The sequence below is a fragment of the Juglans regia genome, chromosome 2, assembly GCF_001411555.2.
Source record: "Juglans regia cultivar Chandler chromosome 2, Walnut 2.0, whole genome shotgun sequence".
NCBI classification, from domain to species: Eukaryota; Viridiplantae; Streptophyta; class Magnoliopsida; order Fagales; family Juglandaceae; genus Juglans; species Juglans regia.
The window spans coordinates 4,767,227-4,780,897 of record NC_049902.1 but is presented as its reverse complement, the minus strand read 5'-3'; the positions used below and the strand labels follow the sequence as shown (position 1 = coordinate 4,780,897).

General features: G+C 33.3%; 3 protein-coding genes across 5 annotated transcripts; 2 read left to right on the top strand and 1 right to left on the bottom strand.

The window, feature by feature from the left end:
* LOC108999153 (protein PXR1) lies at window positions 1-2,022 on the top strand. Its single transcript, XM_018975949.2, has 2 exons — window positions 1-120; window positions 1,065-2,022. The coding sequence occupies exon 2, from the start codon at window positions 1,124-1,126 to the stop codon at window positions 1,514-1,516; it is 393 nt and encodes a 130-aa protein (XP_018831494.1). The 5' UTR covers window positions 1-120; window positions 1,065-1,123; the 3' UTR covers window positions 1,517-2,022.
* Window positions 2,023-5,547: 3,525 nt separating this feature from the next.
* LOC108999097 (mitochondrial outer membrane protein porin of 36 kDa-like) lies at window positions 5,548-7,762 on the top strand. Its single transcript, XM_018975895.2, has 5 exons — window positions 5,548-5,715; window positions 5,831-5,917; window positions 6,507-6,568; window positions 6,729-6,955; window positions 7,118-7,762. The coding sequence occupies exons 1-5, from the start codon at window positions 5,673-5,675 to the stop codon at window positions 7,422-7,424; spliced, it is 726 nt and encodes a 241-aa protein (XP_018831440.1). The 5' UTR covers window positions 5,548-5,672; the 3' UTR covers window positions 7,425-7,762.
* Window positions 7,763-8,444: 682 nt separating this feature from the next.
* LOC108999215 (hypersensitive-induced response protein-like protein 1) lies at window positions 8,445-12,423 on the bottom strand. Of its 3 annotated transcripts, XM_018976040.2 has the most exons (7): window positions 12,106-12,354; window positions 11,663-11,733; window positions 10,528-10,740; window positions 10,009-10,129; window positions 9,772-9,863; window positions 9,587-9,683; window positions 8,445-9,062 (listed from the first exon to the last, which is right to left on the bottom strand). In XM_018976040.2, exons 3-7 carry the CDS (start codon window positions 10,714-10,716, stop codon window positions 8,704-8,706), a joined length of 858 nt encoding a protein of 285 aa, XP_018831585.1. In that variant the 5' UTR covers window positions 10,717-10,740; window positions 11,663-11,733; window positions 12,106-12,354; the 3' UTR covers window positions 8,445-8,703. The 3 variants fall into 3 exon arrangements, with proteins under 3 accessions (XP_018831585.1, XP_018831584.1, XP_018831586.1); XM_018976039.2 differs by lacking the exon at window positions 11,663-11,733 and having other exon boundaries at window positions 12,106-12,423; XM_018976041.2 differs by lacking the exons at window positions 11,663-11,733; window positions 12,106-12,354 and adding an exon at window positions 10,924-11,009.
* Window positions 12,424-13,671: the final 1,248 nt, after the last annotated feature.

Here is a 13,671-nt window from a genome sequence, read left to right as displayed (position 1 = left end):
ACAATAAAAATACAGCTTCTGTTTGAGAGAATTATAAATACTGATCAGGGTTTGATCCCTAGCTCTGAATTATATAGTACTTTGTGTAAACGTACGGACAACACAAGGATAGGATTCTTGGTAATGTCATAATTCCTCTCCTTGATCTGATCTTGATCAAGTGTTTTGTCCCCGTCATCTGTCTTTCCTAGCTAGCTTAGTATATATAATGAATTTCCTTTGCTTCTTGGACCATTTTCCAAGCCATTTTTTATTGCCAATGCAGCTGTATATATGGTGTTATTAATTGTTGATCGGAGGCATGCGTGCAATAGTTTATTTCTAGTTAATTTGACCTATACTAACTACACATGCTATATATGTGTGTGTCTGTGCACGCGTGCGTACCGGCCGGACTCCGGCCATCCTCGGGGTAGTCAGCCACCCTCTCAAGGGTATTAATCTACAGTGACAGCGCCAACCCCTTTTGTTTTGTTTTTATTAATAACTATTTTTTGATTTATTTCATTTTTAATTATAATAAATATTTTACGATAAGTAGCTGATTACTCACTTGGTAAGATTCTGGGATTTATAAAAGAGTAATCATGATTCTTTTCATCCTAATTTTTATCATTTAATTTCATTCTTACCATGATTCATATGGCACATTTTAATTATCTTAAGTGTATTCACGAGTAAACTGCCTAAATAAAATGTGACATCAATCAACAGGAGTACTAGAGATGAAAAAATTAAAGATGATGAAGAGTAAAATTTATTTTTATAAAGTTCTAGGAAATCTGGTCACTTCGGTTTCAATTTCATTGCATGGATGCATGGATGTTGAAAGATCAATTAGGGCTTGCACAAGCTTGATTTCTATGAGAATTATATATATACCAATCTCGATATATATATATATATATATACACATGTTTGAGCAAGCTGATGATCATGATCTGCTACTGTTGTAGTACTGTTTAGGCAAGAAATTACTCATTACCTTGCTTTTCAGTATGCATTAGCAGTTTTACTTCATGCTCGATCCTTGCTTCTAAATTCCACCAATTTTATGTTCTCAGAGGAAACCTGATCAATTAATATCCAAGCTAGATCTGTTGCATCGATCCTTCGTTTAAGTATGGGAGAAACCGCAGCTTCTGATCATAAACATGATGAAAAAGCTGAGGAAGTTGAGAAGATGAACAAGAAAGAAAAGAAAGAGAAACACGAGGATGGAGATCATCAAGAGATCAAGGGAGATCAGGAGAAAACAAAGGACAAAAAAAAGAAAGATAAGGATGGTAAATGCAAGGAAGATAAAGGTGAAGGAAAGGAGAAGAAGAAAAAGAATCCTGAAGAGAACAACGATCCATCAAAACTGAGGCTAAAGCTTGAAAAGATCGATTCCAAGATGCAGGCACTGGTGGCAAAGAAAGAAGAAATCTTGAAACTGCTTAAAGAAGGCGAACAAGGTGCCCCGGCCCCAAATGCAAGTGGAGAAGAAGCTTGCCCCACCACCACCACCTCTTGAAGCTACGTACTCTTACTAGCTAGATCATGATCAGTTATCTGGAGTGCAAAAAATCCTGAGATTTAGGGACATGAATCAGTTATCTTTACATATAATAACATGACTAAGATCATGATCATCTTCTGCAGCTAGCACAAGAAACCAGTCTGTAAAAATATTATATTAGCTCAAAGATCAATCACTGATCAACATATCAAATAAATTGTGAAACAAATTAAGAATAAACCTGCACTGATCATATCGAATTGGCACAACAATATATGTATGTATATATATGGATGGATATTTGGCCGATGATTGGATAAGTAATGTTGGGAATGAAGCCTGGTCCTGAAGCAATGCATGCATGCATGTACGTAGCAGTAAGATCGAAGATGATCATCATGAATTAGTTGCATATTATAAATATACTTGCATTGATCACGGACCAAGCTTTATTCCTCACATAATATTATCGTACTTATAACTAATATCAATACAGATTCTATGCGTTGGGTTATGTATCAGAGTAATTGTGATCATCCCTTTTATATATGCAGTATATGGTTGCATGGAGCCCTAAGAGACGACATGCTATGTTGTTGTACTCCACTACTGGGGCGGGGGCTTTTGCATGCATGCATGGGATCCCATGATCTGCGCGCAAATTAAAGTTAATACAAGGTTGTCTGTTGTGCGAATCAATGTCAGAAACGCGCATACACCACGTTGCCCAATCACAACCTACTTCATTGCTATACCACTAATTAATGTCTGCTTTTTTTATATTCCCTTACGTTCCTTCACTTGGAGACAAGCCAATGCATCTCATTCCTCATGCATGTTTCCTCAAAAATGCAGGCTGGCTTTCACAATTAATGTACGGTCGATTTTGCAATAATGCATATATATATGAGCCTTTCTGGCCATCGATCGTGACAGGGATCGATGCGGTTCTTCTGGTTGAGTCCAAGAGTGCGATCCATCGGAATCTTGCTATTTCATTGGGATCTTGAAAATAATAAAAGTTAACATGCACTCTTAATCGTTATTTATATTTCACATGTCAATTCTCAACTAATTGTTTAATTCATCGAACCAACTAAAAGTTAATTAAATGTACGACCTTGCTAAATATTAGTATTGAGTAATTTGTATAAATCTTAAATAGATAAGTCTTATACAGTCTCTTTGTAAAAAAATAAGACCCCATCATAAAAAGTATAAAAAAATTTACTCTTTGTAAAAAAGTAGACCTCGTCGTAAAAAAAATAAAAAAAAAAGGTACTTACAAAGGGATTGTGTAAGGCTTGCATTCTTAGACTAATAGCTAGCATATTACTCATTAAGATTTGACGGTCAAGATTACGCCACATCGCATATTTTCCTTTATATATTTATTAATTTTGATAGTTTTGTATAAAAACTAGAAAGTATAATTAAATGCTTATTAGTTAGAGGGTGAAAAAATCATTTAATAACTAATAAAAAATCGATCTTTATAACTATTAGCTAGGGTACTTTATTTTAGCTCCAAACCGTTGATCACAAATCAAATTTTCATGACTTCAAAATTAATTATCAAATCAAAGGGGAAAGTTGTTGATTAATTGTTAGTTATTAATTATTTTTTAGTTTTTTTAGTTTTCTATTATCTTTATAATTTGATTTTAGAGTTATTTGAATTTTGCATTCTTGAGCTACTAATTGTAATAAATAAAATATAGGGGAAAGAATGTGAAAAACGATGCAAAAAAGTAAATTAAAAAAAAAAATCAATCATAGGATACAAAGATTTACGTGGTTTGATAATGTGCCTTCATCCATGGAGTTGTAGAGAATTTTATTCTCTTGAAGAATGTCAAAGTACACTGTGGGGTGAAATTACAATGCTTAGAACGAACATACTTTTCATAATAAAAATATATATAGTTATACAGTGAAAAATCTAATTTTGAAATTTATGGATTATTCGCTTGAGCGAACCTGGAGTGAACTTTCTGTCTATTATTCGTTTGAGCGAACTCTCAGCCTAAGTTTTGCTCAAGTAATCTGTCGCGCGATCGTCAAGCAAATTTTGCATTTTGAATAAGCCCAAGCCTCATTGAAATTCCATCAAAAAATCGTAACGAAACCATGTTGGTTGAGTCATCAAATCATGCCGCCACAAGAATAAATCAGGGTCCACAAACCCAACAAACAAAGAAAAGAAGAGGAAGTGTCTCGATCTAATGAGATGTTCAAACATTTAAAATGCTAAATTTAAATTATGGTCAATTAATTTAGGGTTAGAACGGCATATGATTCGATAGCATATGATTCAATAGCATCAACGCTAGATGTCTGAAAATTATATATATGATAGAAAGAAAGGAAATGGAGTTATTGGGGAGAAAATATAAATATCTTACAAGTCATTTGTTATAAAATAAAAACAATGACATCTATATAACGTCTATTTTAAAAACCAATTTAACCCCAACTAATGTGATAGTATTACTCATCATCTATACGCTATATACCTATTTTTATTTATTTTTTTCTTTAACAAATGTGTAATGCAAGAATGACGCGTAGAATAACTCTATAGCCATTACTGACTATTATTGTATAGGTCCAATCCGGAAAACCGCATAATGTAAGTGGGGAAGCCTACACGATTGGCCCTTTTCACTGTGACGAAAGATGATTACATATATAGACCCATATTCACATGGGGTAACGTGGATTTGATGCTAAATCCCAAAAGATCATGTGATCCCCCATTAGAATCTTAGAACAAATTACTTTGATTAGTTGCGGAGGAAACAACATTAACAACACCCTCCCCCCCACCCTATCTTTTCATTTTCAATGTGAACTTAAAGTTATTAATTTTGAAAAGAAAAATTCTATTTATAGTCCTGAATGAGAGACTGCATATGCAGTCTTATTAATGAATGAAGATAAAAAAGAAAAAAAATCATTTTAAAAATAATATTGTTGTAATTTTAAAATTTTTTTAAACATAATTATATAGACTTACATGAACAGTCTTTATTTGAGAACTGTATATAGACTAACTCTTTCAAAAATCAACTTCCCATTTTTTAAATTTTGAATAGAAATTCACCATTTGTTAAGATCCGACCGTTCAATTAAAATATCAAATTTTGACAATATCTTGTCAAAATGACTAGTTTGGTAATAAACAATAAAAAAAAGAGTAGTGCTATACGATCTGATAATTCAATCGAATATTTCAACCGATAACTGTAAATGTATTTCTTTATTTTTTCATTAATCATTTTTTACATATCTTTAAATATTTTTAAAAAATAGAAAAAAATACCAATTCATTAATATGCATTTTCTTAATCATTAAATAAAAAAGTCAATAGGTTAATTTTATCGATCACTTTTATAGGTTCAACTAACATTTTCCATAAAAAAAAAAGTTGGGAAGACTATGCTGATTTGTATTCAGAGATTAAACGAGATAATTTTATATGAAAGTTGAAAAAAATATTGTTAGAATATTATTTTTTACTATTATTATTGCTTTGAGATTTGAAAAAACTGAATTATTTATTATATTTTGTGTGAGAATTTGAGAAAGTTGTAATGATGAAATGAGATGAGATAAAACCCTTTCTAAATCCAAATGGGATAGTTTTTCCTAATTTTTGAAAGATTGATGAAACTGAGGTCGAAAGCATTGAAACTAGTAACTCTTGGTTGCCCTTCATCAACTGAGTGAGGTGGTCCATGAAGTTCAAAGACTTCTCTTATGGAGGTTTGGGAAATTAACATCTACAACTATTTATTGTACCAACAAGGTAAAGGAACCAAATCATCGTACAGCAGTCTATTCTCTGTACTGCTTCAGCTCAGTTAAGACGTTTTCTTCTTGTTTTTGTTCCTCCTTACTGTCGCATGTACTGTAAAATGGAAGTGTCAAAAAGAAGCAAGACAGCTCGATATAAATTAGACCACATTCTGGGTTAAATGGTCCGCTAAATCACTTTCCAACCGGTTCTTGGAAATTTCACTCAACCATTCCTCTGTCTCTCAGTACAAAGGGAAACTTCCTCTTTGGCTGCTTCTTCCCAGTTTCAATAAATTTAATGCCAACCAATTCTAATTCTTGAAAACAAAAGCGTTGATCATCATCACAGGTTTTTAACAACAAATTACCATGTTCCCTGGTTTATACCATGATATTGGCAAAAGGGCCAGAGGTTGTATTTCCTTTGAGGTTTCTAATTTATCTCTAGAATTATTTCTTACTAAAGTTGCATGTGGTTTCTCTTTTGTGGTGTATGCTCACATGGATTCACTTCACTTCTATGTTAGATCTTCTATACAGAGGCTATGCTCAGCAACCACCTAATCTCTGCCAGTTCCAAGGCTTTGATTGCAGCCTTGATATCTCCTGTCGAAGTAATTTCCTCTCAATCTTAGTAAGCTACGGTTTATTCTTATGTGACTTTGTTCAGCTAAAGAAGGCTAGGAATAATTCATTCATTCTCAACACGTTTTGCAGATTCAATTTCTTGCCTAATCTGCATTCTTGTTTCTTAGATTTTAAGCTCTGGATTCATGGTGTTGCATAAACCATTCCTACTGTCTTCGTCCTCACTAGTCTTGAATGATCAAGAAACATTTATAATCATTTCACTTTGTGAAAAATTGAAGACAGCATCTTAAAAGCATTTGTTCTTTAATTTGGACTAGTCTCATTGCAGTCATGAACAAATGCTGTTTCCCTCTGTCTATAAAATTTCTGCCATTGTGTGGTCAAATGATAATGTAAATTGAAGGGACAGCCATAATTTTGTATTAAATCTATGTTAGTTAGAACCAAATAAATTGCTTGATAATTTGCAATAAACCCCATAAGCAAGTAGCACTGTAGAAGGGCAAGAATATTAGCTCTCTTCCTTGGCATCATGCTTTTGTTACAGAACTTCAATTGACAAAAAGTAGATGGAACTGAATCTGATATTCGAGTTTCCTATGACTCTTACAGTTGGAGACATTGCACCTGGACTAAGGACCCTTTTTAACCTAGACATTCCGGATTCTGCAAGAGTAGGTCACTTTCTTGCCATCTGAAATCTGAACAAGTTTAGCATTACTATTTAGTTTTCATTTCCTTGTCTACTTTTGATTCCCTCTTCCTTGTTGAGCCAGAGCCATGTTATACAGTACAGGAGATCCAATTCTTAGACAACAATGATTGTGGTAACAGGTGGAGCTGCAATACTTGGGAGACTATGCTGGGATAACCGGAGGATTGGGGATGAAAGGAAACCCAATTACAGGATATAAGCCCCTCATAAACTTGTCGGGTGTCGTAGGAAGCGATTTTCTATCTCTTGGAACTGACCTAGCCTTTGACATATCAACTAGAACACTCAACAAAGTCAATGCTGGTTTGAGCTTCAACAGTGACTTCCTTAATGCTTCCATAAACTTGTGAGCATTATTCCCATGAAATGTTGGAGAAAGAAACTTTTAGAAGAAAAGAAAAGAAAGAAAGTTGTTTTCTTTGAGAAGTAAACAGAAATTTTCTAATCTCTATTTACTATGATCATGAACTCAAAATGTTTGGTGAGCTAAGCTTCTCTAACAATGCAGGAATGACATGCTTGACACTTGGAAGGTTTCCTGTTGCCGCATCATCAACCCTCCGACCAGCACTGCCGTTGCAGCGGAACTCAAGCATACTTTTTCAGTCAATGACACTGCCCTCACTATTGGTGGCCAGCATGCAATATTTCCTTTTACATTGTTGAAGGCAAGATTAAGCACGTATGGCAGGGCAGGAGCTCTTATTCAGCAAGAGTTGTTCGAAAAGCTTGTTCTAACAATTGGTGGAGAGCTGGATTTTATGGACATAAGGAGAGTTCCTAAGCTTGGTCTGTCTGTGGCATTCAACCTTTAGAAGAAGCCAGCACAGAAAGCTTCTATATCCACACAACAAAAGTACAAACATATGGAACTTATGGTTTTCCTGGAATAATTTTTGCGTGTCATAGAAAAAGATATTGAGGCAAATACTTAAAAGGAGTAAGTTAGAGGTACTATTCTAGTAAAAGTAAAATAATTTATTTGTATTTTTTTAAGAGGAAGGAGAAGAAGTAAGTTAGTGTATACTTCTGCATCACTTCCATTGGGCATGTACTTGAGAAAGTGAAAGATATATATGTATACCGGTTTACAGAAAATGGTAAAAGTAATAATGAATGGAAATTACTCCCGATTGGCTTTTTTTAAGGAAAATACTTTAGTCATAAAGGGATTACACAAAAATAAACCCACAAACTGATGTGGCTTGATGTGATACGTTAGATTATAAAGTTATTTTTATTATAAAATAGATTTAACGGATTCCATAAAGCTAAATCGGTTTATAGGTTTACTTTGTGTAATCTCTTTATGTCTGAAAAAACATAAAATAAAAACATAGAAGTTCTTTTTTTTTTTTGAAAGCCTAAAAAAGAAAGGATGGTATATTCTGAACAAATGATCTAGCAAAGAGGGCTGGTGGCGGCCTTGTTTGTTTTGGGAAAATATTTCATTTCATCTCATCTCATCTAATCATTACAATTTTCTCAACTTCCAATATAAAATAAAATAAACAATTCAACTTTTTCAAATCTCAAAACAAAAATAATATTAAAAAATATATTCTAACAATATTTTATTCAACTTTTTAACTTTAATCTCATCTCCTCTCATCTCCTCTCCGAAAACAAACGGGGCCTAAATCTTTGAGAAAAGTTGAGTTTCACAAGGTTTTATGTGTCTCGATGAACTTTAAGTTGCTAAGTGGATACAAAGACATACACGGGTCTATTCCAATGGAACCCATGCCAAGTAGAAGTCAAGGTAACCAAAGCATTTCGCTCTCAGCACATTTATTTCTCTTCTTTCAGTTGAATCGAGACATTGCACAAGGATCAAGTTTCGGAATGAACAACTCTCAAGTTTCACGATCAGAAATAATATGACAGTACTTGGGACAACTTACATAGTTTCGAAATGATCAACTTAACATACTTGGGACATCTTCAAACTTCCTATTAACAGTGATAATCATTGTTCACAAACTAATATGACAGTGACTCATGTTGGATTATAGTACACTGAACAACTTGCATATAAATATCAGCGCCCATGCGCGAACTTATTAGTGGCATACACATGGAAAATCAACAACACTACTGGTGACTAGAACCCTGAAGAAGGCCATCACGGATTTGAGTAGCTACATCACGAACTGCACCAGGTCCATGTGGGATGAACACGGCAGACGATTTTGAGGCAGCACCAATTTCTTTCATGGTGTCAAAATACTGGGTAACAAGTACCATGTCCATGACATCCTTTGCTGTGGTCCCAGGCACATTAACAGAGAAGCCTAGCACACTGTCTCTCAAGCCATCCACAATAGCTTGACGCTGGCGAGCAATACCCAGACCAGACAAATACTTAGACTCGGCCTCACCCTCAGCTCGTTTAATTTGCAAGATTTTCTCAGCCTCTGCCTTCTCATTAGCTGCCACCCTCATCCTTGCAGCTGATAACACAACGTTTCGAGAAAAATAAATAAATACAAACTCTACTAAACAAAAGAAACTTAAAACTCCAAGAGAAGATGGAGAAGAGGATAATGACTAGACAATATAGCGGCAAACATTAACTGAACAGTCACCAGAAGATTTTAGTAAAGTAAACTAGATTGTATCCGGTCAAAAATCTGGAAATTCATAAAGCTAGGCACCCGTATTTCTAGGAAACAGTTTATTCCGTAGTTGTTACTGATTTTAGAAAAACAATTAAGAAAACAACTATGGTTACCATATCTAAGTTATACTAAATCCAGCTGCTTGGTAAGCATGGACATGGGGGATGCAAGAATAACCATTTTACAGGGTACCCCACTTGCAATGTTCTAGCACAACAACTTTAACATTGAGCAATAACAACTTCATCAGACGATACTGAAATTTAGCATCTCCACATAAACACTGAGATGGGTTAAATAGCAAAGGAAAAATTCAAAAATCCAAAGTGGGAAAGGAAATCGGTGATGTAACATACCTGCATTAATTTCATTCATTGCTCGCTTCACATGCTCATCTGGTTCAATATCAATTATAAGTGTTTGTACAATTTCATACCCATAAGCAGACATAGCCTGTCAGCAATCACAAAGGAAGAACAACAGTTTCACAAGTTATAGCCTCCATGATCTTTCACTACCCTTAATTCATCAGAAAGTCTACCTTCTCAAGTTCATCTTCCACAGCTTTGGCAATATCATTTTTCTGCTCAAAAGCATCATCCAAGTTAAGCTTTGGGACACTAGCTCTGATTACTAATTTCATGAAAAAGGAAACTCCATTTAGCTGATAATATTTTAGATAAATATAATTTTAGTTCTAAACAAATACAGAAGACAGGAATAGTAATTAATCCCAGCAGGATATCACATCAAGTCACGTAGGATTTTCAATTTATACCATCAAAAACATAAGCTTGGATTTGGGTTCTTGTGTTGCTGAGTTTGTAGAAGGCATCACTTGCCTTGTCAGCCAGGGCACGGTATTGAATGGATGCAACCACATTGACAAAAACATTGTCCTGGATAACAAATGATCAAAAAGATCAATAACCCCACTTGGCCGAGGCACATGTAACAAGTAACAACAGCCTTGTCAAAATAATTTCCATTCAAGTTATCTTTCCTTCCATATAAACTACAGTATTTCCTCCATTGATTCCTCTGGACTCCAAAAATAAAAGATAGACATACAAAAAATGCTTTGATGCCACTAACAAATCAATCTGTATTAAAACAGCATAAATTTATAGGTGAGCAAACTTCACCACAGGCTTTAAGCATGTCAGCATCACATGCTTTAAGCAAGCCTTTGAAGTGATGCCTTTCATATGCTTGTTACTACGTGCTTCAATAGCACTACCAAGTGTCACAAGACGAAAAGGTTAAGTCATCCCCATGGTTATGTAAATTTACAAACCTTTGTCTTGGTCTCGCACTTCACATCCAATTGCTGCAACCGAAGAGTGAGATGCCCAGAAAGCTGGCTTCCAAGGCACCAAGGCAAGCAATGGCATCCTGGCTGAAGTACTTCATCAAATTTGCCAAATCTTTCCTTGATAGCCACCGTCGATTGGTCAACTTGTACACAACATAACAGATTACCCATCTTCTCTTCACTCTTTGATTATCTCTAATATTTATGCACAAAAATTATAAACTAATTGTAAATAGAAAATAATGACAATCAAAGCTTTGTAGGAGACACTAAAACATATTTTTCTTTATGTCAGAAACCCCAGAGACCATGCAAACACTACCAATAAAGACTAACATATATTAAAACATACAACCACAAGAGTTATTCTGCACAAACCCTTTTTAATGACAGACAAGTAGACACACCGAATAGCAACCTACACAAACGCTATACTCCTTGAAGTCCGGGTCCCTAAAATAAACCTGAGACCCATAATTGAAAAAATAGTTAAAAAAAATTATGCTGTTCATAAATATTATAAAAAAATTCAATAGAATTTACCATAGATTGATTGCTATTTTTTTAATTTCATTTTTTGAAGAATATTGGAAATTGCTCCATAATAAATTCAATAAAAAGTAGGCAAAAAGTATATGCAGCGAAAGGAGGTCTAAAAATGGAAAAGAAAAAGAAAAATCATGCCATGAATACACATACCAAGCACGTTTTATATCGAAAGAGATAACTCAAAGGTTTACAAGAGTAGAGAGAAGACGCTTACTATTGGTAAGAAAAACAAAGGCAGCAGGCAACTCAAACAAACCAGACTTTTGAGCCACTTATATAGACCCCAATAAGATGATCTTGGACTTTTTTTTAAAAATTACACATTTAAATATGATATAATTTTGAGTGTGCTCATAATAGGAGTCAACAAATTAAACCCTTATGCTTATTCGCCATTAAAAGCCATTAGGATTAAGCTATCTGAGCTGTATACACTAATGCCAGGACGACTCTAACAACCTTTACTGCATAGAAAACCATCAATTTTATTTCAAAAAAAAAAAGAAATACAAGATTCCATTCAGGTATAAAATTTTGTTTGGAATAGCAGCCAACTGTTAGGACAAACCTCAAAAACCTCATCAAGGAAAAACTCTGAAAAGTTTGCAGCATCACAGATAGTATCCATCGTGATACAACCTAGAAAAATATTACTATTATAATACGGAGCAACAAAGACTAAGAAACGTTAGAAGAATATTTGTAAAAGGCACTAAGAAATTTTGGATTATGACAGCTAATCTTTTGCCGTCTTCGCTAGAAAATTTTACCGGGTTCTTGTTCTGCTTCACAATATTCAATTCCATATATTAAATTCAGATATTCCATAAATGATAGCGTAACAATTACATGAAGAAAAAATAACCCAAATTGTGAAAGAAACCAATTTTTATAGAACACTGTGATTTCCTTAACTTTTCAAAGAAAAAATATCAAGTTTGTAAAGCAAAACATAATTTCCACAGAGACCCATTTATCATATTGAATTGAAATGAAAGAGAAAAATCTTACCTGGAATTTCTTTTCTTAACTGATCCCAGAAGACGAAGATAAGAAACAGAAATTGCGTTATTATTTTAAGCAGCACCCGGGATGGTGAGAAACTTCGCCCTTTGCTTTTGGATGAAGACAAGAGCTAGGTCAAGAACCAAGCAGGACGGCCCCGCTAATCGCTATAGCGACCCCCCAGGGACATTGTAATCAATTTCAATCCATAGAAATTTCCCATATCCCGTTGCTTTCTTCTCTGTCATTAGCCAGGTTTAGATTATTCAAATAATATAAAGGGAGAAGAAGATAGAATCAAATTGTGTGACTACTAATAGTTGGAAAATGCCTATCAAAATAATAATAATAATAATAATAGGAAAATGAAATGATTATTAAAAGTATGATGTGGGATATAATTATTATTTTTTGAGAAATAATAGTGAAAACCCTGTTTTTTTATTCCCTTAGACTTTTAAGAACTAGATATAGATTTCCAATTTTTAAATTTTGAAATCCGCATTATGCACTTTTTAATTTATCCATCCATAAATTTATTTGTACATATCTTGTTGATTAAACAGAATATTTTCATACCCAAAAATATAATTGATAATAGGAAAATTTTGCATAATTTTACTATTTTAAATAAAATATTATCACAATTATGTAGTATTAATTCTTATATTTTTATTAGTTTTGAAATATTTATTTTTCTTATAGGAGTAGTAAAAATAAATAAATTTTGGACGTGAACTTAAAAAAGAAAAGAGAACTAAAGGCTGGACATGCAAAGAAATAAGAAAGAAGTGTAGCATGAAAAAAAAAATTAGTGCTTCATTGAAAAATATTGGAAAGAAGAATGAAATGAAAATGTCAAATAGATTGAAAGCCTAATAAAGTCCTTATTTTCATCTTAAGGATTGCATAGTTTAGATTTTGACATGACTATATAATGAAGTGAGATATAATTTATATTTTCGGCATCCTTTCATGAGACTATCTTTTTTTTTTTTTAATAATTTATATATGAGATATTTGATTTTGCTTACATTACTCAAAAAATAAATTTGAGTTGAAGCATACTCTCATATGGAAATTCGAGTCACATTTAACAAAGGGTGTGTTTTGTGTTAGCTAAAACTTTCACTCATAGTGAGAATTGAAGGCATGTAAAATTTCTTTAGTATTTGCAATGTTTTGAATTTTCATTAAACATTTTGCTAAATAAAATGAAAAAATAATTAATAATAAAGTTTTTTTTTATCTTTATTAGTTATTTTAATTGCTAGAGACTAATAATAAGCTGGTTGGAGAATGTGATAATAACTAAATTATATATAATTTTACTATTTTAAATAAAGCATTATTATAACTATGTAGTATTAATTTTTATATTGTTATTAGTTTTGAAATATTTATTTTTTATAAGAATAGTAAAAATAAATAAATTTTGGACTTGGACATAAAAAGAAAAGAAAAGCAAACGCCGAACGTGCAAACAAAATAAGGCAAGAAAATGCTGCAGAAATACACGGAATAAGGATAAAATGTGAACATTTCCAACATGGGTCATGATGTCACAGTTAT

Coding starts and splice junctions, on each gene's coding strand:
- LOC108999097 (XM_018975895.2), top strand. CDS start 5,673: ATGTTCCCTGGTTTATACCATGATATTGGCAAAAGGGCCAGAG. Junction 5,716..5,830: donor TATTGGCAAAAGGGCCAGAG/GTTGTATTTCCT, acceptor CTTCTATGTTAG/ATCTTCTATACAGAGGCTAT. Junction 5,918..6,506: donor CCTTGATATCTCCTGTCGAA/GTAATTTCCTCT, acceptor TGACTCTTACAG/TTGGAGACATTGCACCTGGA.
- LOC108999215 (XM_018976039.2), bottom strand. CDS start 10,716: ATGGGTAATCTGTTATGTTGTGTACAAGTTGACCAATCGACGGTGGCT. Junction 10,130..10,527: donor AGTGCGAGACCAAGACAAAG/GTTTGTAAATTT, acceptor TTTGTTATCCAG/GACAATGTTTTTGTCAATGT. Junction 9,063..9,586: donor AATGAATGAAATTAATGCAG/GTATGTTACATC, acceptor TTGTGTTATCAG/CTGCAAGGATGAGGGTGGCA.
- LOC108999153 (XM_018975949.2), top strand. CDS start 1,124: ATGGGAGAAACCGCAGCTTCTGATCATAAACATGATGAAAAAGCTGAG.